This window comes from Leptodactylus fuscus, chromosome 5 (assembly GCF_031893055.1).
Source record: "Leptodactylus fuscus isolate aLepFus1 chromosome 5, aLepFus1.hap2, whole genome shotgun sequence".
In the NCBI taxonomy this organism is placed as follows: domain Eukaryota; kingdom Metazoa; phylum Chordata; class Amphibia; order Anura; family Leptodactylidae; genus Leptodactylus; species Leptodactylus fuscus.
The window spans coordinates 76,830,531-76,857,658 of NC_134269.1; the positions used below are offsets into that span (position 1 = coordinate 76,830,531).

Genomic DNA, 27,128 nt, shown 5'->3' on the forward strand with positions numbered 1-27,128 from the left:
ATTCAAAAGACCATCCGGAGGAAGACGTATACCTTTGCTCCGTGACAACTGGTTGGCAGCGGTGGGATCAACAGCGGACAGCGAGATGGACTACAGCAGCCCAGCGATTAATGGAGCCACAACCTCAGAATACAGGAACTGGACTATGGCAAGTCTACAAGTAAGGGCCCGGGAACTAAACCTGAGTTACCAGGGAAGAACGAAAGAGCAACTGATCGAGGCACTGGAGGAGATGACCCTGCAAAGCGACCATGAGGAGGGCTGCCCCCAGGAGACTGGAGAGATACGGGAGTGGCAGGTACAGACCCAAAAGAGCAGATGGGTTGTTTTGTATGAGGAGGAATTGGCAGTGCTGGGGCTAGGAGCAACTGCAGAGCAAAGGAGTAGAGCGTTACAGAGGGCTCAGGAAACGGAGAAGGAGGAACAGAGAATGGCGCATGAAAAGGAAAGAATGGCGCATGAAATGCGAATGGCTGAGATAACTATGAGGAATTATAATCAAACGTCGACCCCCAGCCCAACAGTGAGAGAACCACCATATGTCTCCCATAAACACTTCAAGACCTTTGAGGAAGCGGCTGGGGATGTTGATGGATATTTTCAGGACTTCGAACACCAGTGCCACCTGATGGAAGTCCCAGAGAAGGATTGGGTCCGGTATCTGGTGGGGCACCTACGAGATGGGGCTGCGGAAGCTCTCAGAGCCATGGACCCTAGTGATCAGCGGGACTATGAGGCCATTAAAAGAGCGGTGCAGAAGTATTATGCAGTCACTCCAGAGACCTACCGAGTTCAGTTCCGCTCTTTGTCTTACAATGGGGGAAGCTCCTTCCACATGTTCGCCCACAAGTTGAAGCAAGCATGCAAGCGCTGGCTAGAAGGAGAGGAGGCTGTCACAGTCGATAAGATCCTCCAAGTCATACTTAAGGAACAGTTCTTTTCCCAGTGCCCCGCTGAGATCCGTGAGTGGGTGCTGGAACGGAACCCAGCCACAGTGGAGCAAGCTGCTTCTCTTGCAGATGAGGGCCTGACCATCAAGCCGCAGTGGAAGAGGTTGTTTGCAGAGGAGCGGAAAACTACCACAGTCCGCCAGACACCCTTCAGCCAGCCACCCACCTTTCGTGCCCGGCCTCAGGATTACAATTTCCCCTCTACCCTTGCCCCAGCCCATCGGCCTCCAGCTATGAACAACCCTGTCCCTAGACAACGACCTACTGGAAGAATGCTAGAGCGCAGATGTTTTGGTTGTGGGCGGCCTGGACATTTGCAAGCTAGTTGCCCTGTTAACATGGGGGCACGGGCCACCGTGGCATCTCGGCCTATTCACTACCTGGGAACCACCCCTAGGACAGAAAGTTTGGCCCCATGTCCAGATGACTCCATGAATGACCCATCTGTTCCACCTCCAGGGGTCTATGGGATTCAGCCTTCCGCCACACATCCCGCAAACCTTCAGAGGAAGCACTTGCAGGAGGTCCTACTGGATGGCCGAACAGTTGTTGGATTCCGGGACTCGGGAGCTTTCCTAACGGTAGCGGACCCCCGAGTTGTGCGACCCGAGGCCCTAGAGGAGGGTCCTGGCATTTCTATCAAGTTGGCAGGGGGTACTCAAAGACGTATTCCTAAAGCTACCGTGGAACTCGACTATGGTTATGGACCAAAACGATGCACAATTGGTGTGATGAGCGGGCTGCCGGCCGATGTTCTGTTAGGCAACGATGTTGGAAATCTACAGTGCCACTTTGTGGGAGCAGTGACCCGAAGCCAAGCTCAGGGAGAAGCCAACATGGATCCACCGGATTTTCTGACAGATGCCAGCCCTTCAACCCTACAACTTTACCATTCAGTACCGCCGAGGGAACCAACACCAGAACGCGGATGGGTTATCCCGGCAGGAGGACATATGAGCTATAGAGACTGATGTGCATTCCCCAATTTACCTGTGTAGGCCAATTGTGTCATGCACATGTTTTGAGAGGGGGAGGGGTTGTCACGGGATGGTTAGAGTCTATACTATAGGCCATGTGTAATATATATTTCATGTGGAATGTATTCTCTAACCTGTTGTAAACATCAGTGTGTAGTTGGCTGATTCGGGTCTAGTGTGTTAGCACATTGTATGCAAATCCCTCTAACTAGTGAGGACAATGGGTGGAGATAATCTGATCAGTGTCTCCAAGAAGATGTTGGACTGTGCATTGTTCAAAAGAGACAGGGAGTCTGCTCTCCTTGGTATAGGTGAGGGGGGAAGGATCTGTGGCTCAGCCCTTCCCACCCCCAGGTATAGGTGTAACAGTTTAGTATATAGTATATAGCTAGCAGTTAGTATGTGTTAGCCGGCCTGTGCACAGCTCTGCAGAGAGCCAGGACTTAGTTACAGGACCAAGGAACCAAAGTTATCATTGGATTGTGACTTCTGTGGACTTATTGTTATTACGGTTGATGTGACCGCCGCCGGCTACTAACTTTGTGGATTACAATAAATTGCTGTTGTCTCCCGACCTCTTGCGTCCCTGTTGATTCAAAAGACCATCCGGAGGAAGACGTATACCTTTGCTCCGTGACATTGATGTTTGTGCAAATGTCGGCACAGCCAAAATTTTCCGTTTTAGTAACTCCAAACAACCTTAGATTAATTCTCCCATGGAACATCACTAGCTCGTATGACATCACAAAGCCATGTGACATCACAGTCAGGATGCAGTGGAGAGAAATCATTTTGATTTTCCCTTTGTTTTGTTTTTTTATTTACAGAAGTTCTTTACGCAAGATCTTCTCAACACATCAACAACACAGGTATTAGACTAGGGAATGGAGGGTTCCTTCCTTTAGCTTGTAAGCTCCTTGGAGCAGGGCAGACTTTAATGATGGTTTCCTTTAGATTGTAAGCTCAGAAGAGCAGGGCTGCTCTTATCATGGAAGGTTGGAAGGAACTCTCCGGAATAGATTGTAAGCCAGTCAATAGACATCTTAAAGAGGACCTTTCATGAGTTTGGGCACAGGCAGTATTATATACCGCAGGAAAGCCAACAGTGCTCGAATTCAGCACACTGTCGGCTTTCCCGATCTGTGCCCCAGGTGAAGAGCTATCGGTGCCGTGGCTCTTCACCGTCAGAAGGGCGTTCATGACAGTCTGTCAGAATGACGTCCTTCTCCACAGCAGCGCCTATTGCGCTGTACAGTGTGAGCGGGGAGGAACGCCCCCTCTCCTCCTGATATAATACTCGTCTATGGACGAGCACTGTGAGAAGAGGGAGGGGGCGTTCCTCCCCGCTCACACTGTACAGCGCGATAGGCGCTGCTGTGGAGAAGGACGTTGTTCCTGACTGACTGTCAGGAGCGCCCTTTTCACAGTGAAGACCTACAGCACTGGGACCAATAGCTCTTCACCCGGGGAACAGATCGGGAAAGCCAACAGTGCACTGAATTCAGAGCACTGTCAAATTTCCAGCAGTATATAAAACTGCCTGTGCCCAAACCCCTGAAAGGTCGTCTTTAAAACTGACTTTATTGGCAGGAATCCTCTCTTTTAGTCTAGGGCTAATGATGACCAGGATGGCTCCTATCTCTGAGGTTGGGGCTACATGGCAGCTTTGGCTGCAGCATATGTCATGTGGTTGGAGATTACAGTGTTAGGGCTTTTCCATTTAATGGAAGTGAATGTGGTTACGTTATGACAAGTACGTAATCTGCTATATTCTGGTTGTAAGAGGTGCAGGTGACTGGCAACAAACTCACTCAGACAACGGAGTAAAACAGGAACGACTTTACTTGTTATGATTCTTGAACACAGAAACAGGCTCTTGAACTATTGCAACAGGTAAATCATATACAGGAGGGACATAGTCTCTATAAGAACTCGGGTACGTAAAGGAGGGGTATAGCTACAGCTTTAGTGGCACTGTGTCACTTGTTACAGTCTCTCAATGGGTTTTGCTTACTGATCCTGCTGGAGGGCACTGGATTCCTCTGGGGCTCATGCTCTGTCTCTCCAAGGTAATACCTTTCTCCTTATTGCAGTGGGAAAGCTGGCTGCACACTCCTGTGTCTTTGCTGCACTTCTATCACATGTGCTCTGCACTACAGTTATTTGCACTGCCCTGTGTTGCTCTCCTTCTTCAGTGTTTGCTTCAGCTCTGCTTCACTGGGCTGTTCTGCTTGGCTCTGGTCACTATATGACAGCACTCTTGCTTTCTGTTGGCAGACACTGCTTCTGCTCTCCAGCACTGTAGTCTTCTTCCCCTGGAAACACTGTGTGTCCTAGACTTCCTGTGCCCCCAGCTTCTACTTTCCCAGGTCACTCTATTGTCTCTAGCTGAGAACTGGCTCCCCCTGCTGGATCGGAATGATAGCAGCAAGCCTCCATGTTCTAACATTGCAGCCGTACCTCCTGACATTACACCTTCTCTCCCCGATTTGAGGGTGGCCGTCCCGGCAACCTGAGTACCCCAGACAGTCATTATAACGGGCAGGCATCCTTCCAAAGTTAGAAAGCTCAGAATGTCGTAGCTCAACTGTCTGCTCCACAGGTGAACCATAGTTCTCCTCTTGTTGCACAACTGCTTCTTCCCTTCTTTCCAAGGAGATTGGTTCTGGTAGAGGTGGTACCCACCATTCCTCTTCCCCAGACGGCCTTGCTGTCATGTTGGGGCTCTCTGGTATGGGCTCAGGAGCCCTTCTCAGAAAAGTACATGGCCTGAGCATGTTTCGGTGCACTGTGCGCACAGGTCCATTTGCACCTTTAGGTTTCACCTTGAACACTGGAATGCTTGGATTGGGTTGCTGGAGTACTTCGTAAGGAGTGGTCTCCCACCGCCAATGCAACTTCCCAGCCCTTCTGGCAGTCCAATTTCGTACCATTACCCGATCTCCCACCTGCAACGGCAATTCCCTCAATTTCTTGTTTGCAGATAATGTGCGGGGGCCCAGCCGTTGGGCAACCAGGTCATACATCTCTTGTACCTTCTTCCGATGGTCTCCCATCCAAGTCTCAGGGGTCCACCCCTCACCTTCTTCACTGACAGGCATCATCATATTCAGAGGGCACCTTCCATTTCTTCCGAACATCAGCAAAAAGGGTGAATCACCAGTGGCTGAATGCCACACCCACACTAATTCTGCAATAAAGTCTGGCCATCTCTCCTTTTTCTGTTCCTCCAATGTTCGCAACAGCTGTAGTAGTGTTCTGTTCAGGCGCACACATGCACCATTTCCCTGTGGATGGTAGTGTGTTGTGCGAGTAGTTCTAATCTAGTACAGCCGACATAGCTCTTCAATCACTCTGCCTTCAAAGCAAGCCCCTTGGTCAGAGTGCAGTTGCGTAGGACAGCCATAAGGCAGGATGAAATTCTTCCACAGGCTTTGTGCTGCCGATTCTGCAGTTTGGTCCCGGGTCGGGACTGCTACTGCAAACTTAGTAAAGTGGTCCACCATGACTAGCAGATAATTGTATCCATGCAGGGACTCTCCTACCGACAGATAGTCCATCAGCACAAACTGTAGTGGGTAATGAGTCTGTATAATGCCAATTGGGGCCTGTTGATCCCCAGCTCTTGCTAGGTTGCAGTTTCGGCAGTTTCTGCAAATGTCGTGGGCCACTCTTTGTAAATTGGGATGATAGTAGAATCTCTGCAACCATGCATAAGTCTTGACCGGTCCAAAATGCCCTTTCCTTTCATGCATCCACTCTGTTATTCTCCTTATTTCACTATCCGGCACTACTACTTGCCAGGTGGGACCAATCTCTGTAGGGAGCTGTACTCTTCTGCATAGGACTCCCTCACGGAAGGTCAGACGGTCTCTCTGCTGCCACAACTTCCTCTCAAATGGTGTCAAGGTCTCCCGCACACTGTATGCTGGCTGGTAATCGTTAAGGAGCCATTCTCTTACTCTGGCAATCTGTGAGTTTCGCTGCTGACAGTCCTTCCACTCTTCCATGGACCCTCCAGCAGTGACCTCAGCTGCAGGTTCCCTCTCCAGGACTGGAGCACTCTTCCGTGGTTGAGGTGCTTTACCGAAATCGGGGGTCTTGACCTCCTCTCGCTCTTCATCTGTGGGACCACTGGGATTCTCCAACGGGTTACTAGACAAGGCGTCTGCATTAGCATTACTCCGTCCTGGCCTGTATTGCGTCTTAAAGTTAAATTTACTGAGGCGAGCTGCCCACCGCTGCTCTAAGGCTCCTAGTTTGGCGGTATTCAGGTAAACCAGTGGGTTATTATCAGTCATCAGTACAAACTCTGCTCCAGTCAGGATGTCTGCAAACTTTTCAGTCACTGCCCACACCACTGCCAACAGTTCAAGTTTGAATGAGCTGTAATTGTCAGGGTTCTTCTCACTCTCCCGCGGACTTCTACTGGCATAGGCTATCACTCGTTCTTGGCCTTCTTGTTCTTGGGCCAGTACAGCGCCCAGTCCCTTCAGGCTTCCATCTGTTTGCAACACAAAGGGGCTTGTGAAATCTGCATAGGCCAGAATGGGAGCACTGGTCAATAACTTTTTGAGCTCCCTAAAAGCCAGTTCTGCCTCCTCATTCCAGTTGAAAAGCTTCCTCTTTGCTTCTCCAGGTGGGAATCCATGGAGGAGGGTGTATAAGGGTGCTGCTACCTGGGCAAAATCCTTGATGAATCGCCGGTAATACCCTACCAGGCCCAGGAAGGCCCGCAGTTCACTGACGCTACTAGGTACAGGCCATTGTTGTACAGCCTGAATCTTTGAATTCATGGGCTGAACTCCTTCCCTTGTCACTACATGGCCTAGATACTCAATGCTCTTCTGGAACAAGTGGCATTTACTGGGTCTCAACTTCAACCCATGCTTCTCTAAGCGGCTGAGGACCACATCCAGCCGCTCTAAATGTTCTGCAAAGATGGATGAGAAGATGATTATATCATCTAAGTAGATCAGCAGGCATTCATAGTTCAAGTCACCCAAACACAACTCCATTAGTCTCTGGAAAGTAGCTGGGGCATTGTTCAGTCCAAAGGGCATCCGGAGAAACTCATACAGCCCCATGGGCGTAACAAACGCTGTCTTTTCTCTGTCTTTTGCTGCCACTGACGCCTGCCAGTATCCACTTGCCGGGTCCAGAGTAGAGAAGAATTTGGCACGTCCCAGGGCCGCCAAGGAGTCTTCTATACGAGGGAGTGGGTATGCATCCCGAACTGTATATGTATTCAAGCGTCTGTAGTCCACACAGAATAGCAGAGTCCCATCCTTTTTCTTTACAAGTACAATGGGTGAGGCCCACGGGCTCTTGCTAGGCTGGACAATGCAACTTTCCTGCATTTGCTTTAGCAGGGTCTTGACCTCTTGGTACAGTGCTGGTGGTATTTGTTGGTAGCATTCCCTCACTGGTCGAGCATCTCCAGTAGGAATTTTATGTTCCACTGTGTGTCATTCCAAAGTCTCCTTCATGACGGGAGAAAGCACTTAGGTGAGACCCCAGGACCCTGGCCAACTGCTTCCTTTCCTCTTTAGACATCTCGGCACCTTCCAAATGTACCTCTTTCAGGAGCTGTGCTCCTGTTGTCCCGACAGATTCAGTCATTACTTGATACAAGGTGAGAGTGGTAGTGGTCATGTCAGTCGACTTGATGTGCCAGCTAGGTTCCTGTAGAGCTTGAACCTCCTGGATGGGAAACACATCTGCCACCAGTTCCCTGGCTGCCAGAACAACACTGTGGTTATTAATGTTCATTAATCTCATCAGTACTTGGCCATCCTGGACTGTGCACAAGGTTCATCCCACAGCTATCCCTTCTCTCTCCCACTAAGTCCATAGCTTCAAGAAAGGGGCACAATTCTGTGCTTCCTCCTGCGATTTGCCCCTCAATTGCAGGTGGGACTAGTTTAAATCCCTCTAGTTGCTGCTAAGGCCACGGTTGGGGCAGTTCCTTGCTAAGTGTCTCTCCTGGTTACATGTCCAGCATCTTCTTGCAGGTCGGGCCCCTCTGTAGGACTGTTTGGGAACAGGGTAGGACTGCCCTCTATAATGGGTCTGAGGTGCCACTCTCTCCTCTCTCACAGTCAGTGCCTGTTTCAGTTCTCTAATCACTTCTTCTAATGATGACAGCCGAGCCTCTATACCCTTCTCTTTGGATGGTGTCACCTCTGCTTGGTGGGCTATTGGATTCATAGTACCCAGTTCCTCTTTTTCCAAGGCATTGGCTTCCTTTAGCGCCTGGCATAAGGTTAAGTGGGGCTCTGATTTGAATCTCTCACGTAGGATTCTCTGTAATGGCTGGCTCCTCAGGCCAAGGAGAAACTGCTCTCGCAGGACCACTTCTGCATTAGTGATGGATGTGACTGCCTGTCCTTCTTTTCTTTGTAATGTGGCCAAAAGCTCTTGCAAGCCATTCGCATATTGGGGTAGTGTTTCATCTTCCCCCTGGTATCTGGTGAAGAATCTCTTCCTCAGCATAGCTTCAGATGTCGTATCCCCATATACATCTTCCAAGATGCTTCAGATCTGTTCAAACGTCTGTCTTGACCTCGCCGGCTGCAGCAGTACTGTCTTTCTGGCTTCCCCTTCTAATATGTTCAAGGCAAGCTCTGCTTTCAGATGTGAGGCAATATTACATAGACGTGCAGCTCCCTCCAGCCTCTCTTTCCAGTCCTCTAGTAACACATTAGATCCATTAAACTTGGGCAGATGGCTCAGTAGCGCCCCCACTGGAATCATGGGCTGTGTTCCACTCACTGAGGATGTTGCCCCTTCTGTCACCATATTTGTTTCCATCCTGCCGACTACGCCACATATAAGAGGTGCAGGTGACTGGCAACAAACTCACTCAGACAACGGAGTAAAACAGGAACGACTTTACTTGTTATGATTCTTGAACACAGAAACAGGCTCTTGAACTATTGTAACAGGTAAATCATATACAGGAGGGACATAGTCTCTATAAGAACTCGGGTACGTAAAGGAGGGGTATAGCTACAGCTTTAGTGGCACTGTGTCACTTGTTATAGTCTCTCAATGGGTTTTGCTTACTGATCCTGCTGGAGAGCACTGGATTCCTCTGGGGCGCATGCTCTGTCTCTCCAAGGTAATACCTTTCTCCTTATTGCAGTGGGAAAGCTGGCTGCATACTCCTGTGTCCTTGCTGCACTTCTATCACATGTGCTCTGCACTACAGTTATTTGCACTGCCCTGTGTTGCTCTCCTTCTTCAGTGTTTGCTTCAGCTCTTCTGTGCTTCACTGGGCTGTTCTGCTTGGCTCTGGTCACTATATGACAGCACTCTTGCTTTCTGTTGGCAGACACTGCTTCTGCTCTCCAGCACTGTAGTCTTCTTCCCCTGGAAACACTGTGTGTCCTAGACTTCCTGTGCCCCCAGCTTCTACTTTCCCAGGTCACTCTCTTGTCTCTAGCTGAGAACTGGCTCCCTCTGCTGGATTGGGATGATTGCAGCAAGCCTCCATGTTCTAACATTGCAGCCGTACCTCCTGACATTACATGGCAACGGCTTCAACTGATGGTAAGACCATCATTGAGCCCTTGTGAGTCATCAATACACAACCACATTCACGTTACTGGCAGTGATGCCGGAATTTGACCACTACATAGTGGTCTTTGACTGTGTGATGTGTGTTGTGGCTGACGTTGCCGTGTAGCCGCTCCTGCCCCGCAGATAAGCAGCCATCATGGTCATCATTTATTATGTATCATCATAGAGAGGATTTCTTACTAGTCTGTAAACTCTCCGGAGCAGGATAACTACCATCATTAGAGGGGATTGTTTTATATTATATACATATTACTACATACATATCTATATACATTATGAGACTTCGGACTCCTGAAAAGAAGAAGAGGAGAGGAGAAGAACTCCATCTGCCTCATGCAGGGTGTGGGGTGGGCAATGACAGGAATTTGGTTATTAATATAGTTGTAGTAAGTCCATGTGCCTCACACGGGGTTGGGGGGAGGGGGACTGGTGGGTATGGGGGTGGGCAATGTCAGGCATTTGGTTATTAATATAGTTGTAGTAAGTCCATGTGCCTCACGCGGGGTTGGGGGGAGGGGACTGGTGGGTATGGGGGTGGGCAATGTCAGGCATTTGGTTATTAATATAGTTGTAGTAAGTCCATGTACCTCACGCGGGGTTGGAGGGAGGGGACTGGTGGGTATGGGGGTGGGCAATGTCAGGCATTTGGTTATTAATATAGTTGTATTAAGTCCATGTGCCTCACGTTAATAGCAATTAACCCCATCATGTCCCTCATATAAGGGTTGGAGACATTAATAAAGGACCTTAATGATGAAGATACTTAATTATTACCTCCATATGTCTCATATATCAGTAACCTTTATGTAAAGCATACAGAGGTTAATGTGAGGGCCATGATGGGGTTAACTGCATTCAGCGCACTGTCTGTTTTCCCTTTATGTGCCCCCGGTGAAGAGCTATTGGTGCATTTACCGAGAGCTCTTCACTGTCAGAAGGGTGTACCTGACAGACTAGCCGGGAACGCCCCTCCTAACAGTCTATCCGTAGCGCTGTACTGTGAGGAGTCAACCATGACACTGAGCTGTCAGGAAAGCCCTCCCTTCCTGACAGTACCCATCCATAGACTAGTACTGGGGCGTTCCTCACCACTCAGCGTCATACCTACCCCTGATATATACAGTAAGTTACTATATATATATATATATATATATATATATATCTATGTACATTGTGAGCCTTAAGTTACTATATATATATATATATATATATATATATATATATATCTATCTATGTACATTGTGAGCCTTCGGGCAGTATTTCTAGACTGTAAGCTCTTCGGAGCAGGCGTCAGGTTTCTGGTCAGCAGTAGGCAGATGGATAGACATGATCCAGGGTTATATCACCGATCGCCATATTTGGGGTCAGGAAGGAATTATTTTTTCCCCTGAGACGTAGATCTCCGGGGTTTTTCTTTGCCTTCTTCTGGATCATAGGGTTGTGGTTCTTATCTCAGGACCTTATTTATGGATGGTCAGATGGACTATCACAGGAGCTCAGACTCCATGGACCTGAGATAAGAACCACAACCCCCATCATTTAGTAGGATATAATACAAGCCCTTATTATTAATAATGGCTCCTCTGCTTATTGCTAATAAAAGGTATAAAATTAATTTTTCCTATGTCCTCCGCGTCCCCTCAATCATTCACTGAAAAAATAGAAGACGTCAGACGTTTACCTTTAGGTTACATTCATATGGAGTTTTGTGGCGCTGTTTTTGCCACAAAACTTGTGTGAAGAATCAGCGCTGTAAAAATAGAATCCCATTCAGTTCAATGTCTAACACGCGTAAGACGGAACCCATTGAACTCAATGTGATTCTGTTTTTACAGCGCTGATTCTTCACACGAGTTTTGTTGCAAAAACAGCAACACAAAACTCTGTGTGAATGCCCCCTTACTGCTATTTAGTTAGACAGGTTTGCTTTGTTATGGTAAGTTCACACGGAGTTTTTTGGTCAGGATTTTGAGGCCGTATCCGGCTCAAAATCCTGACCAAAAAGACATCTCCCATTGAAATCAATGGGAGCCACTCAGGAGTTTTTTCTGGGAGCTGTTTCTTCTGACTCCCGGAAAAAAGAAGCGAGGTGCTCATTCTTCAGGCCGAGTCGCCTCGCAATTCGGCCTGAAGACACTCCCTCCTCCGGACTAGGCCCATTCAATAGGCCAAATCCGGAGTGGAGTGCGCGGCTGGATGATGGTGCAGTGCACCGGCTTTCAGTCATGGCCACCTGGCTTTTGGTTCGGAACCTGAGGCGGCCTCTGCCTCAGGTTCCGGAACAAAAATTGTCATGTGAACTTAGCCTTAGTTAGAGTAGGGACTCGCAAGAAAATGAGGACCCTTGACGTGGGTTGCGAGCTTACATATTTTTGCCAAAATATTTTTTTGCACCTTTTTTCTTTTTTTTAAAGAACAATTTAATAGAACTTTTTTACATTTTGGCAAAACTATAACCAATACCTCATTATCCAACTGATGTTAAATAAAAGTTGTTAAAAATATGTTTCTGTGTTTCAATTTGTAAAATGTTTAATGTGAAGAAATTTCTGCAGTTCTGTGGACATTGTATGAGCTGAGCTGCAGTAATGTCTTCACAGAATGTGAGATGTGAGATGTGGACCAGGCCTGAGAGGTGGATTAGAAATTATTCTTGTGGAGAGAAAAATCCAAGATTTGGCCATTTCTATGAATGTTATAACGTGATGCGAGTCTACAATTGTCAAATATATAGACCTGCCAGGTCTCTACCTGTATACTATTACATTGTAGGATCTCTGTAGATCAATGTCTGTCAATGTCAGCCTATATAGGGCAGCCAATAAGTAGTGGTCCCACCTCTAGAAGGAACCAGACTAGACCTGGTGAAATGTAAGAAATGTTTCTAAGTCAGGACAATAGGGGTAGCTGAATAGAGGGACAGTAATAGGTCTAATCATAAGCCGTCATCATTCATTCATGACTTCTCAAAGACATGAAGATGCTGGAAGATGGGCGCCAGACCCAGGAGAGGAAAGTAAGACTGTTTATTATGTTTAATATGTTTATTATGTTTAATGACCTCTCCAGGGCCTCCGAGAGACACAAGAGTATAATAATGGTTTATGGTTGACGAACCCTTTCAAAATATGGGTGAAAACCCAAAATTTTTGGAACATTTATAAAGAAAACCTCATGGGCCACTATAGGGCATTATAGTGTGCGGATGGGCACTATAGGACATTATAGTGTGTTAAGGCGCAACAACAGGGCATTATAGTGTGTGGAGGGTCCAGTATGGGACATTATACTGCAACGAGGGACCACTGTGGGACACTATACTGTGTGGAGGGACCACAATAGGGACATTATCCTGTGTGGAGGGGCTGCTGTGAGACATATTGTGTGGAGGGGCCATTATGGGACATCATACTTTGTGGAGGGTGCCACAATAGGGCATTATTGTGTGTTGAGGGGCTACTATCGGACATTATACTGTTTGAGTGCCAATGTGAGACATAATACTGTGTGCACTATGGGACATTATTCTTAAAGGGGAGTAATATTAGGGGAAAAAGATACTCACCTGTCCCCAGTGTTCCAGTGTCTGACACCACAGCATGCTCAGTTGCACACTGTGCCTCATTCCCCCATTCACCCCAGGTGACCGCTGAGGACAATTAGGCAGTCGTTGGAAAGGGATTGGTGATTTCACTTACATATGTCACTGGGCCCCTTTTAAGTCTGTCCAAATCCTGAGGGCCTCTAGATTGAGCAGTCAGTGGACTGTGAGTGTGATGGTGGCGGCTGCTGCACCTACAGTTTAATTGCCACCCTGACCCCACTGCCTGTAACTTTACTTGCATAGGACTGCTGCCTCTGCCTCCATGTAAAGCAGTCCTGAGCAAAATTACTTTATACAGGACTGCATTTCATGAATGAGCTACTTGTGCTGGCCCTGTCCACTTGTTTTTTTTCCAGGGCCACTGTCAGGTCCCAAGGTGCCCCTAACTGTTTACTAGTGCTCTCCTGCTGCTTCAACAAGCTGATCTGTGGGTACTGAGTGTCAGACCCCAGCCAGTCTAATACTGATGACCCTGCCTTATGTTATTTTTAAGGGCATATTCTAGTCCCGAAAACAAAATCCTTTAAGACCTCATTCATATGTCCACATCTGCTATGCACAGATAGCACCCCACCTTGCTTATTTTTGGGTAGTGTGCCATTTGTGTTTGATCCATTTTTCACATCTTTGAAAAGCAATGACCCTATATAACCCATATATTTGTTTAATTTTCTATACTTTGCATTTTTCTGTGTCCGTGAAAAATGGATGACACACAGATGTTTTCTTTTTTTTTTTTTCATGGACCCCCAGACTTCCATTGGTGCGATGCCTCCTTGATATATCAGGAACATAGAAAAAACAGAATGTGTTTCTCTTGTCACTGATGTCTGAATGAACACATTGAAATTAATCGGTACATATGGCTTTTGCAAAAAACAAAGACTCCATATATATGTGAGATGTGGACGTGTTTGGCTGGGTTCACACCAGCGTTGGCTCTCCGTTCATGGATTCCGTTCCCCTCAAAAAACGCAGAGAGAAAAGCGCTGCAAGAAGCACTTTTCTTTCCCCATTTTTCACCCTCTTCATGCGGAAACCAGGCGAACCCCATTATGGTCTATGGGGTCCGCAGGTTTCTAAAGGTAACTGCTTTTTTTAAGTGGATTAGGTTTCCCAAGAAGACCCCCTGTACGGAAACCTGAACGCAGAAGTGAACCTAGCCTGAATAAGGGAACACTCCATGTTAGTATTACTTGTTTTCTCAGCTATTACAACTGTCTTCATAGTAAGAAACATAAAAAAAGAAGAAAAAATTCCATTGCACAGTAAAAACCCTAGTAAGCTGAAGTGGAGGCTTAATGGAAAAGGGAAATGGAAACATGGAAAAAAGATAACCTAACTTCCATCCCATGATTCTATTGTTCTTGTTACATGATTTACTACTTAGAATGTATTGTTACTGAATACATATATTGTTAATCTGAGATCTACTGAAACAAGTATACAGAGTATAAAGCATGAGGCTCATGTAATGTGTATACCCTTACTGGCTCACTCACAGTCATTCACATTGAGCACTCTTCAGAAATAAATATTGCTAGGACAATGCTGTTTGGTAACTGTGGAAAAGGAATTCCAGGCAGGTATTAAAAGTTAATATTTGCTTACCTCCCTTCCCCCCCCCTTCCTTGGAGGTCCTCATTTAGAAACCTGACCTGTGGCACCTTGTATTAGGAAGTAATGCACCTCCTGGCAGCCTGGAGAACACTATCATGTAGACTGTGCTTTCCTAGACTTAAAGGGAATGTGCCCCCAAATAATGGCATCATTTTTTAACCAAGCTGCACGTTAGGCCCCTTTCACACGGGGTACAGGACCACATATTTTGGTCCTGATTTTGACGCGGGAAGCCGCGTAAGAATAGGACCAAAATGTTCCTGTTGCAACTTCCCGCTCCAATGTAGGCCCAAATGAATGGGCCAAGGTCGGAGGGTGCTGCCGCGAGGCAGACACTGTGGCAGTTTCAGCCGCGGAATCTGCCTGAAGAAAGGGCAGCTCACTTCTTTTTTCTGCTAGCGGTCTGCATAGACCTCTATTGTGAGGGGGTGGATTTTGAGGAGGATTGAGCACCAAAATCCGCCCCCTCTTGCCTCGTGTGAACGAGCCCTTAAACATATTTATTTGTGAGCTTTTTTTTTTAAGTTTTCCATGTTCTTATTTATTTAAAAAAAAATCCTAAAACGTTACACATTTGGATTTCTTACCCATGTTAAAACAAGGGATTCTTAAAATCACACTTTTTCATTTTTTTAGCAGTGTAGAACACACATATGCTTGATCACGCTAACATTTATGTGTATGGCGGAGTCAGGATGGACAGCTTTGGGCTGAACATCCTGCTTACAACTATTTCACATGTATGGGCAGATTTAGGCTGAGGCCCCACATTGCGGAAACACAGCTTTTTTTGTTGCAGTTTTTTTTAGCTAAGGCTAGGAGTGGATTGAGCAGAAGGTAGAAGGATAAGTAATTTCTATGTAGTTCCCATTCCTTTTTTGTAGCCACTTTTAACTTTGGCTCAAAAAAATGCAGCAAAATCTGCCTTAGCCTTATGCAGCAAATATAACTATCCTAAGGTGTGCACAGATATTTACATAGTAGGTAGTCTGGTAGATATCTGTAGGCCAAGGGGAAAGATTGCTTTGTTGCCTATAGGCAGAAGATGATGCCGTGACAGCTGACTTCCCATATGATAACAGCCATCACATTCAGACAGCGACAAATAAACACCTTCTTGCTCATAGTACAATTGCTTCCCATGTTTACCATAACCAAGGAGTGTCAATGTCTATGATATATTTACAATGGGCAATTTAAAGCTAACTACACAACAGGCTGCACCCTGGACCTACCTGCACCCATCACATACACACACGAGTATAACTGTTGTTAGGACGGCTTTTTGTACTGTAATTTTACTAGTGTTCCAAATTATACTTCTTTAAGGTGAAAAAAAAAAAAATCACATGAGTTATAAAAAGATAACTTGGAGGCAGAAAATCACCTGCATAAAGGAGTATTCATAACTCCATGACATGTGTCTGGTATTGTAGACCCTGTACACATTCACACATACAGGTGAATGTAGGGGGAATGATGTACCATTAAATAGCATTGTGTCAGATAGTACAGTGTATGACATTATTCCATACCACCAAATAAAATGTATGCCAATGTATACAAGTCTGTTATATGCCAATGTATACACTCTGTTGACATAGTAAGTGAACAAGGACCTATAGAATTGTCCATTGTATTTAACCACAGCTTTCCTACACATACCTGTATGCCAAAGTGTGCAAAATCCTGTGACAACATCTAGACACACAGGCATGTTAATAGGAACTTGTATATTTTTGCCAAGCTTTCCCACCATGCCCATCAGTTTCATAGTAATAAGACCTGCCATCTCTACCTTTGATCATGGGGGTCTGACTGCTGTCCCCTACAGATACCTGCAATGAAGCGGCCACAGTCTCTACCTTTGATTCTGGGGTATGACTGTTGGGCACTTCAAATAACTACAGTGAAGGGGTCACAGTCTCTGCCTTTGATTCTGGGGTATGACTGTTGGGCACTTCAAATAACTACAGTGAAGGGGTCACAGTCTCTGCCTTTGATTGGGGGGTCTGACTGATTCGCCCTACAGATGCTTACAGTGAAGTGGCCACAGTCTCTACCTTTGATTGCGGGGTCTGACTGCTGGACCCTAGAGATAACTACAGTGAAGGGGTCACAGCCTCTACCTTTGATTGGGGGGGTCTGACTGCTTCGCCCTACAGATGCTTACAGTGAAGTGGCCACAGTCTCTACCTTTGATTGCGGGGTCTGACTGCTGGACCCTAGAGATAACTACAGTGAAGGGGTCACAGCCTCTACCTTTGATTGGGGGGGTCTGACTGCTTCGCCCTACAGATGCTTACAGTGAAGTGGCCACAGTCTCTACCTTTGATTGCGGGGTCTGACTGCTGGACCCTAGAGATAACTACAGTGAAGGGGTCACAGCCTCTACCTTTGATTGGGGGGGTCTGACTGCTTCGCCCTACAGATGCTTACAGTGAAGAGGTCATAGTCTCTACTTTTGATTGTGGGGTCTGACTGCTGGCCCCTACAGATACCTACATTGATACCACAGTCTCTTTCTGATCAGGAGCTCTTTAGAGTATTGCTATGAATGGCCTCCATCTAGTCAGACAACTACATAGCCATCCAGGTGTGTACTACACTATTTTAAAAACCCTTTTTCTGCTCCTTATGCCCAGGCAGCGTGTCAGTGTATAAATACCACAAAGTCCAGGACCCGCCTTTACCTTTGTTATGAATACAATTCACACCTATCAGCCTGGGCTACATCGCACAAACATTCCAGACCGGTGACTCCTCCACACTACAACTCCCAGCGTCCTTAGCGCTCTGGTTTCAGGGAGTGTCTGCGCCTGCGCTATGCTGCTGCCGGGGTAGCCTGATATTGGTGAGTGTGTCTCGGTGGTTGGGTGCTGGCGGCTTCCTGGCAGTGGTGCTGGGCACATTACTCTGGGGTAAGACGATGCTTCCTCCGCTGTATAGCTGACGGGTGTGCTTTACTGCAGGGACCGGGGGCAGAGAGCCTTACACTGCACTGGGGGAGTGCGAGCAGCTGCCGGAGGGAACTTGTGAGAACTCGTGAAGTTTATGCGGAAGTTTTGCGGAGGAGACACAGCCCTGTGTTACAGGCAGGGAGAGGCTACCTGGGCTGCTGGCAATGTAGATGTCAGGCTGCCCTCTGCAGCTGCTGCTCTCTGGGATCAGCTAGATAGTTGTAGGCTGGGAGGAGAAGTGCTGCTCCTTGGGGCGTGTGTGCTGTGCTAGCTCTGCATTGTGTGTGATTCATAGACTTACTAGTGTAATGCTGGACCCTGGGCTAGGGGAAGTGAGTGTGGCTGACAGATGTCACTGAGCTGCTTCTATAGGGTAGACCCATCGTATTGTGGAAGGGGCACAACATGGCACTGTGCTACCCTGTAATGCTGGACCCTGGGCTAGGGGAAGTGAGTGTGGCTGACAGATGTCACTGAGCGGCTTCTATAGGGTATGGGGTAGACCCATGGTATTGTGTAAGGGGCACTACATGGCACTGTGCCACCCTGTAATGCTGGACCCTGGGCTAGGGGAAGTGAGTGTGGCTGACAGATGTCACTGAGCTGCTTCTATAGGGTATGGGAGGGTAGACCCATGGTATTGTGGAAGGGGCACAACATGGCACTGTGCCACCCTGTAATGCTGGACCCTGGGCTAGGGGAAGTGAGTGTGGCTGACAGATGTCACTGAGCTGCTTCTATAGGGTATGGGGTAGACCCATCGTATTTTGTAAGGGGCACAACATGGCACTGTGCCACCCTGATTTGTAGAAATTACATGCATACACCTGTATTTTAGTTACCTCTGCCTGTAGCAATAAGACGTGTGCACCATCCATCAGACTGTACAAGTAAAGTGACAGTTACACGTGTAACTAATCTATAATCTGTATCCACATTAGGCGGAGATGTCCATGCGTTATGTGTGTGTATATATATATATATAATATGAATCATACTGCTATGCTTATAGTCTCATGATAGAAATCTGCTTATTACGTGTATTACTAGTAGTACAGAAATGTGCTATTCTAAGTCATTCTGGAGCGCTCTCTTCTTATCTAGGTGACAGACGTGAGCAGTCCAGGCTGCTTGCAAATACTTCATGATTTGCTTACTATGGGAAGTTTTCTGATCCAGAACACCGCAATAAATTTTTGGCATCATTATATTCACCCTTATGGCCTTTAAATATTTTTTTTTTTTTGTTTATTACTGACTGTCGATGTAACTATCCTGTTATTAACTATTATTTATGCATGTCAAGTAAGATGGTCATAAACTGGTTGCAGTGATGTTTATGTTGGGGGAATTGCCATATCAGTAGTTTTCCAATATACAGCTGTTACGCCCCCTAATTATTTATACCTCTGACTTATTTAGCTAGAACAGCTTTTTTTTTTTTTTAATTTGTTTGAGTTTTACTTTCTAAAGCTGGGTTCACATCTTTGCCAAAAAATTTATGGGGTCCGTTGGGCTCAGTTTCTTCCCACTATTTTAGGAGTCTGTTGTTCTGGTCCTCTGACGGACGACAACAGTGGACATACTGATGCTAGTATAAAGACTAGCGTCATTCATAGAACATTATTGTTTCAGATTCTAGTTTTTTAATAGATTCTGACCTTGAATCAGAATACAGAATCAGTGGTTGAAGCACAGGAAGAAATAGAAGATCTTCTGAAAAAAAAAAAAGAATCAATGTCAGCAGTAATGGTAACCTGGTAGATACTTGCCTCCATCTATCAGGCTGTGATGAAAGATTTTACAGTATGGTTGCTATGGCTAACACCACTTTGTGTTCTTTTTATGTGCCTTTAATTTATATGGCTTAGATGAAGTGTGCTAAAAAAAATGAAGTAGTTTTGCTAGGAGAAAAATGCCACGGGAATGTGAGACAGGAGTGGGTCAGTGTATGCCAATGTGTTCACTATGTGTATTGAATTGTTTATTTGGGTTGAAGTGATTCTACACTCTCCCTTTTTGCAGGTGCTTTGGCCAGTCTAGTGCAGGGACACCTGCAGTGCAACCTTTGAAATGCATTGAAGGGATTTTCTCAATAGGGAACATGAACATCATGGAAGGAGGGGGGGGGGGTGTCTACAAATCAGCCCTATAGCAATTAACTGACCGCTGAGCTGGCTCCCTTTACCTTCTGAGATGCCTGCAAAGTTTATAGTAGAGAACCAATAGACATAGCCAAGCATGTCTGTCTAGCTGTTCTGTATATGACTCGGGGGATTGTACAAGAAAAGCCCACTAAGTTTTGAGAAAGCAGATACAAAAAAACTTTTTCAGCTCACCGTAACATAACACAGTCACCGTGGGAAGCCCGGATATCAGGTGGACTACTCCTGGATCAATGCAGCAAACGAATATAAAACACGCTCCAGCTTCAACCCGGTGATGAAATCCAAAATTGCGATGAATATATATATATTTTTCTGCTCTATTGGTGACCATGTAAACCGTTTTTATGGAGTTCTAAATAAAAGTTAAATTTTATATATTCATCGCAATTTTGGATTTCATCACCGGGTTGAAGCTGGAGCGTGTTTTATATTCGTTTGCTAAGTTTTGAGAAGCCAATTCACATATTTAACCTGTCACTGCCTACTGTAAAGTAATTTGTGACTTGAACAGTCTAGAAACAACTTTTTCAGGACCGTACCCTCTTGCGTCCCCCATAGGTATTACAATAAAGTAGGCTTAGGCAGAGAGTTGATGACTGAATGTTACATGGCTGATTTTAATCATAACTTAATAATCTTTATGATTGGCTTTAAATAAGGGGAGTTGACTATAGAAAGCATTCAGGTCATGGCTGGCTGACAATTATTCACACAAGCATATTCTACTGGGTGTATATGCAAGAGAAGCGGATTCTCTATATATTGCTCACAACAGCTAGTATATTGAGTTCTACAGTTAATCAGTTCATTATTTTTTATGCAGAATGTATATTAGAAGCCTCTTAACCAGCTGCTGGGATACAAGCAGTGAAAAAAAAAAAAAACTTTACATAAATAAACGTTTTATCCCATGATGACCAAATATATTTTATGACAAAAGACTTGAAAGGATGACTAATCCTCATGAGTGTTTTCACTTCACTTCCCTTTTCAATGTACAAGATGTCAAGGAGCATTCTCAGGTAGGTCAAGACTACAACTGCAGCAGACTGCCTTCATTAATTAGGGTATGTTCACACTGCAAAAAATACTCATTGGAGAAAATCTGTATTTTTACTGTGATGTCCAAGGCAGAAACCCTGAGGTTGTGCACCTAGATTATGTGCCCATTCAGTGGGCGTAACTGATGTGTTCCCACCAGCTTTGGTTTCATCCTGGCACCCACTAGTTTAAAGGGAGTCTCAAGAGAACCCAGCCCCACAGAAAGAGATAGGTTAGGGTCACCTGAATCAAACAGTATTATTGGAACGTCTGTTGCTGAGAGTGTGTTGTTTTTTCGGAGCAATGAGGGTGATGCTGTTGCTCAAGAGATCAGTGGCAATGCCCTTGTTGTTACAAACAACTAATTTGCATATTGACAAAATTGGTAATCTCTATGCAATGAAGACACCGATTCACTAGGGCAAAAAAAAAAAGTTTTATATACGCTAGGTTCACACCTGCGTTCAGGGTCTCCGTTCTGTGGTTTCCGTCTTCTGCATGCCAGAAGACGGAAACCACAGACCGGGTCCGGCTGTGAGCGGCGGTGAGCGTTTTATGCTCTCTGCTGCGAAACCGTTTTTTAAAATCCGGACACAGAGTACTGCATGTCCGACTCTGTGTCCGGATTAAAAAACCCGGTTTTGCGGCGGAGAGCATAAAACGCTCACCGCCGCTCACGGCCGGACAGCTTTCTCTCTTCAAATGAATGAGTGAGAAAGAATCCTGCAGGTTTCCGTCTCCTGCTCTGTTTTATGCAGGAAACGGAAACCTGCAGTACGGAGAGGAGAACGCAGATGTGAACGAGCCCTAGATGATCCTAACATAGCTATTGGCTAGGTTAAGTTGATATGCTGGCTTTTGATCACACACTCTCTTTAAATTTATCTCCATTTGTTGATAATCTGACAGACAACCCCTTCCATAATACATCCAATGGGGTGGTCAGCTGATCACTTTCTTTTCTAAAAAAACAGCTGCTTTATTGCTACCAAAAGGCTCTGGTCAACCATTGGTATTTTTCTTTACAGAGGTTACTGTAGGGAAAAATGTAGTATTACATGATACCCATTCATATGAATGGCCAATGCGTATATTACATGGATAGACTTGTCAGCTTGAAAAGTCGACACTCTCCATTCTGGTTCAGAGAAGGGTTGAGAAAAGAGGGACCCCTTTATGAAGTCAATCATTCCTCATGAGACAAATTCTTTGACTGAGAGGTCTGTAAAGTTCTACATTCTGTTTTAGATTTCAGAGTTACGCTAGGTTCACACCTGTGTTGGGATTTCCATTCTTTGGTTCCGCTTGGGGACCCAAATAACAGAAATCTAATCCACTTAAAGGCTAAGGCCTCGGTGTCGACCCACAGCAAAAAGCGCTGTGGGAAAAACCAAGGCGGCAGGCAATGTCTTGCAGTTCTTCCCACAGTGCATTTGCCAGGAAGTTCACAGAGGTTTGCTTCAATTATACCTATAGGGAAACCGACAGCATTTCCATAGGTGTAATTTACATGCTGCGATTTCCAAAAATGCTAATTTTTACACCACATGGGTCTTGTGCCAAAAAATGGTTGCTCGCGGACCCCCATAGACTATACTGGGGTCCACCCGATTTCTGTCCGAAAAATGCAGAGAGAAGTCCTCCTTGCAGGACTTTTCTCTCTGCGTTTTTCATGCAGGATGGGGGACGGAATCCCCGAGCACAGATGTGAGCCAAGCCTTACTGCTTTCTTTTATTCTCGTATGCTTACTATTGTGTGAAACAACAAGACATATTTGTGAAGGTGCCCACATTTTGGCAGTATACACAGCACCTTCTCTGCAGGGTGATCAGTGTTGCCATGAGAATCACTATGAGGAATTTTTCTGCCTTTATTTGTTTCAGATCTTCAGAAGTGACCTCACCCTAATGTTTTGGAATTTTTCAGTCTCTTTGATGAAAGATTTTCTCAGTACAGTTTGTTGATATTGCTCTGTGCCAGTGGGGCATGCAGCTGCAGGCTCAACCACAGAACCATCTTCTGGTGTTCTGTCTCTGCATTCTTCTTATCAATCATCTAGATGTCTAACGTTTTGGGTTGCGTTTTATCCCTTGTATAACTTAGAGACTTGATTTAGAAAATTATATGAAAAATGTGAAGTTACACAGAACAGGAGATTATTGGCATTGACAAAGTCAATCAGCTTTTCTGGAGAAACTGGTTTACCTTGGTGGCCGGCTTCATTGTATTTCCCATATGTATGGACACATTTGTATATGCTACAATCTCTGACTTTCATCAGTGACAACAGTGTCTCTAGGATGTTGTCAATTGTAGTCATTGTATAGTCAGCAGTGAATTGTATGCATATAATTTGAGACAATCTGTGACCTAGAAAGGTTGAAAAGTTGTAAAGACTTCAACGAAGCAAATTCAAGAAGCCTTCTTAGAGAGGGACAGAGATTGGGTGGAGTTGTTGTCGTCTTGTCTCATAATAAAGGACGTTATGTTTTTCTCAATACAAAAATAGATGTCGTCATGGCAAGAGTTAAGCTATATAGAATGTCACTGGTGGTATAAAACTGTCCATACACATTAGATGGATATCATCCAAACTTATGAGCTATTTATTCTTTATCCATAGTATACTATAGAGGATAAGTTTCCGATTAGTGAGGGATTGACCACTGAGACCCCAAAGCCTTAAAATGGGGAGTGGTTTACCCTCTGCCCTGAAGACCGCAAAATCCCTGGTGGATGATGGCCCACCGCGGCTCCCATTCACTTATTCAACTCTAATACCAGTGTTTTATGGAAAAACCATTGCTATTAACACTGGTATTACTTTACTGTTTTCCATTCTGTTCTTTTTTTCTATAAAGGAAAAAAACATGAATGGATCTCCGCAGAGGAGAGAAATAACATTCCTTTACAAGAAATGTTTCATGTCGTTGCATCTGGGATCCATTTCTTTTTGTTTCTCTTAATCGGAAAAATACACAAAGTAGTTTAGAAACGCACAAAAAAATAAAAAATTGTGAGCAGGCCCCTGCATATATAGTGCAGCCGTATATCATTGTAAGAATTGTGAGAATCCGAATTACAGGGAAACGACCTCTACGAGACATCTCATCACTGAGCCTAAAGCTTACAGTAATTTCCCTCAGAATGTATATTATGATGGTCAGCAGATGTGTCAACCCCATAGTTCTCATCCTGAGGTCATAGGGCTTCAATGCACGTTCCTGGAATAAATTGAGAACACTTTCCATTGAACAGCTGGAAATATTTCTGAACAGACAGAGGGAAGCTGGAATGTGATTAATATCAGTTTGTGGACTCCCCTTTGTTTCCAACTTCTATCCCCCTGGTGATTTACAGGACTGGAAACAGACGGCAAGAAATTCTAGGTGATGAATGTCCTAAACACAAACTACTGGACGCCACGACTGCTGGCGTTTAGTTCATCCATTTCATATACTTTTAATATGTTAGAATTGGTTGGAAACTGTAATACCACTCACAGCCACTATAGGTTGTGATGGTGCTTTGCAAGTGTGAGCACTGTAGGAACACTGTGACCCCTTCAAACAGCTGATTTGGAGAGGAGTGAGAGTCAGACCCCCACTAATACTGATGGACTGTTATATCCAGTTTTATCATGCTGGAAAACCTCTTTGAAGAAAAAAAGAATTGGGTTCCAGTCACTGCTTTGCTAGCCAGGGAAATATTGGTACCTCCCACTTTCTCTTCTGTTCCTTCCTTATAGGATCCAGATGATGTGTCCACACTACTTTGGAAGCATTGTATTCCCTCTATGACTTATCGGCTTCTAATTGCAATCCCTTTTATATTTTTATTTATTGCATTTGGTTCTTTGCAAATGAAAGAAAAATTCTAAACACAATGTCAGCCATGTAACAGTTATCCCATTCATTTGTATGGTTGCTACGTCTTTTGACTACATTTCCTTGCCCTTGACCACCACAGAGGAAGCGTATGGTCAGCAGCTAATTTCAGTGATATTGGCTAAGTACCACGGTTTTCTGAAGCAAGGTGGCTGATTCCTGGGACATCTTAATGTCTTGAAAAGTTGTTGGTTGAGAAAGGCCCTTGTCATATTATTAGTGCTGTAAGTATTGAGAAGTGACCGTGTTCAATATAGTGGGAAGCATTGCTAGATTCAGTGTGTAGAAGAGAAGGTTTATCTTTAGAGATCCTTTTACTTGCCAAGGTGAAGCTCAAGCTTTCTTTTCTTTTGAAGCCATATTGATTTGGTGTGTCAGCTATTTGATATACCTTCACATGCCTGAGATGCAGCAAGCAGCTGTCTAGTAACATACAGTATGCGGTAGAGATTATGCAAAGAAGGTAAGAGGCTTGCTATCGTTCACAGTCTGCTTTTACTTTGTGTACTTAGTCGATTCAATTTTTTTTGTCTTGCTTCTTGTCCGTCCTTGCACCACAATGTTTAATGGCTTGGGTGGAACTGTAAAGGGATCTTTTTATGGGCATGGATTCTATGAACTACTTATGACGTAGCCATTGACTTCTGAAGCAGTAACTGGAACAGGATTTATTGCATGTGACTTTCATTAGTCCTATGGAAATTTCTCTCTCCCCTGGTCCATGGACATAGTTTAGTGGATGTTTTGCTCAGAGCAGTTCTGAATTATGTTGCACAATTGCTAAAGTCACTTATCTACTTTTAGATTTGTGTTTAATGGCAATGTCTTCATTTTATGAAGTTAGAAACAATACTTAATAAAGCAGATCTACATCCATGGCTTTAGCAATATAGCTTATGTAGTAGGTAACTAGCACGTACAATATGAAGTAATTCCCTTACTATTGCTGCCCCTCTCTAATCTTTCTGTTGCAGCAAAGTTGCGCTATAAATGTATGAAATCAAAAGTGTTATATGCAAATTACCCTAAATAGTCACGGGGGCGGGGAGCAGTTACACACCCTCCTTGTGAATCACCCCACCTGAGCCTTCACTGTCCCCTCACTCCCTGATGTCATGAAGGAGATATCAGTCATGCCCAAGAAGTGTCATTAGAAAGGGGACAGCACTTGACTAGGCGGACACTGCTCCTTGCCCACCTTCACAACTTGGGTTATTTTGCATATGACTTTTTAGGCTTTCCAACATTTATAAGTTGAGTTTGCTTCAACAACAAGATTACAGAGGGCAGAAATGGGAAGGGAATTACTTTATTCTGCCCATGATGGAGACCCATATGACAGGTTCCCTTTTAGTCTGGGGCCCCACAGGCAGGAAACTCTGCGATTTCGTCGCAGGAAAAATTGCAGCGTTTTACAGTAGCTGCAAAGTGGATGGGTTTCCGTGCCCACTTTGCGGTAAAAACCACAGCGCGGACACGCTTCGATTTCCAAAACCGTGCTGGTTGCAGCAGGTCAATTATATCTACAGAAATGCCGGCGGCTTCCACAAAGATATAATTGTAACAAAGTCCGCAGAGGAAAACTCTGCAAACTTTCTGTTTAAAGCTCTGCGGAAAGAACCATTATGTGTTCCTGCCGCGTTTTTTCCCCACAGTGCTTTATAGCTGCAGGTCGTCCTGTGGGGCCTTAGCTTTAATGGTGTGTTGGTAGAGCTGCTGCAACCACCCTATCTCTGTTGAACTGACAGAGATAACAAGTGCTGCTGTCTTTTTAAGGGGGCATTCACACTACCGTTGGTGACCATCACCAGTGTCCGTAGCTATTGTCCGTTATAAGATTTTAGCAATGACCACTAGCTGACCCATCAGTAATCTGTTCAAATTTCCATTCATTTCAATGGGATTTGATCTTGTGTCCGTTTACACCCAATCCATCAGAAGTCTGTTCTTTTTCCAGCGGACAAAAAATCCTACATGCAGGACTTTTATTAATTTTTTTTTTTTTTTTTAATATTGAAGTCTATAGGAAATGTACTTATAACAGACAGTAACTGATAGCCATCAGTTACTGTCCGTTATTATGTGTCCGTTTTTTCTGCGCATGCTCAGAAAGCAGAAACCACAAAAAAAACTGTGTAAAAAAAAAAAAAAAAAATGACACTAACTGATGTCCGTTTTTTAATTGATCCATCAGTTAACATCAGTTAGTGTCTGTTAATGTTTATGATAGGTGTTTATTTTTTTTATTTTTTTTTTTTTACGGACTCCTTCATAATGGAATTCAAGTAGTGTGAACCCTGCCTAAGTGTCACAATCTTACAAGATCTTAGAATAAA

The 27,128-nt window shown here is 45.0% G+C and overlaps 2 protein-coding genes across 2 annotated transcripts in view; one reads left to right on the plus strand and one right to left on the minus strand.

Annotated features, from left to right (window-relative positions):
• Positions 1-5,034, minus strand: part of LOC142204512 (uncharacterized) — a 79,809-nt gene extending 74,775 nt beyond the window's left edge. The window contains exon 1 of the mRNA XM_075275827.1: positions 4,375-5,034. Coding sequence (XP_075131928.1) covers positions 4,375-5,034 — 660 coding nt within the window. The remainder of the gene's footprint in view (positions 1-4,374) is intronic.
• A 12,540-nt stretch (positions 5,035-17,574) lies between these two features.
• Positions 17,575-27,128, plus strand: part of LOC142203026 (tropomodulin-3-like) — a 37,979-nt gene continuing 28,425 nt past the window's right edge. The window contains exon 1 of the mRNA XM_075273448.1: positions 17,575-17,656. The gene's annotated coding sequence lies outside the window, so the exon portion shown is untranslated. The remainder of the gene's footprint in view (positions 17,657-27,128) is intronic.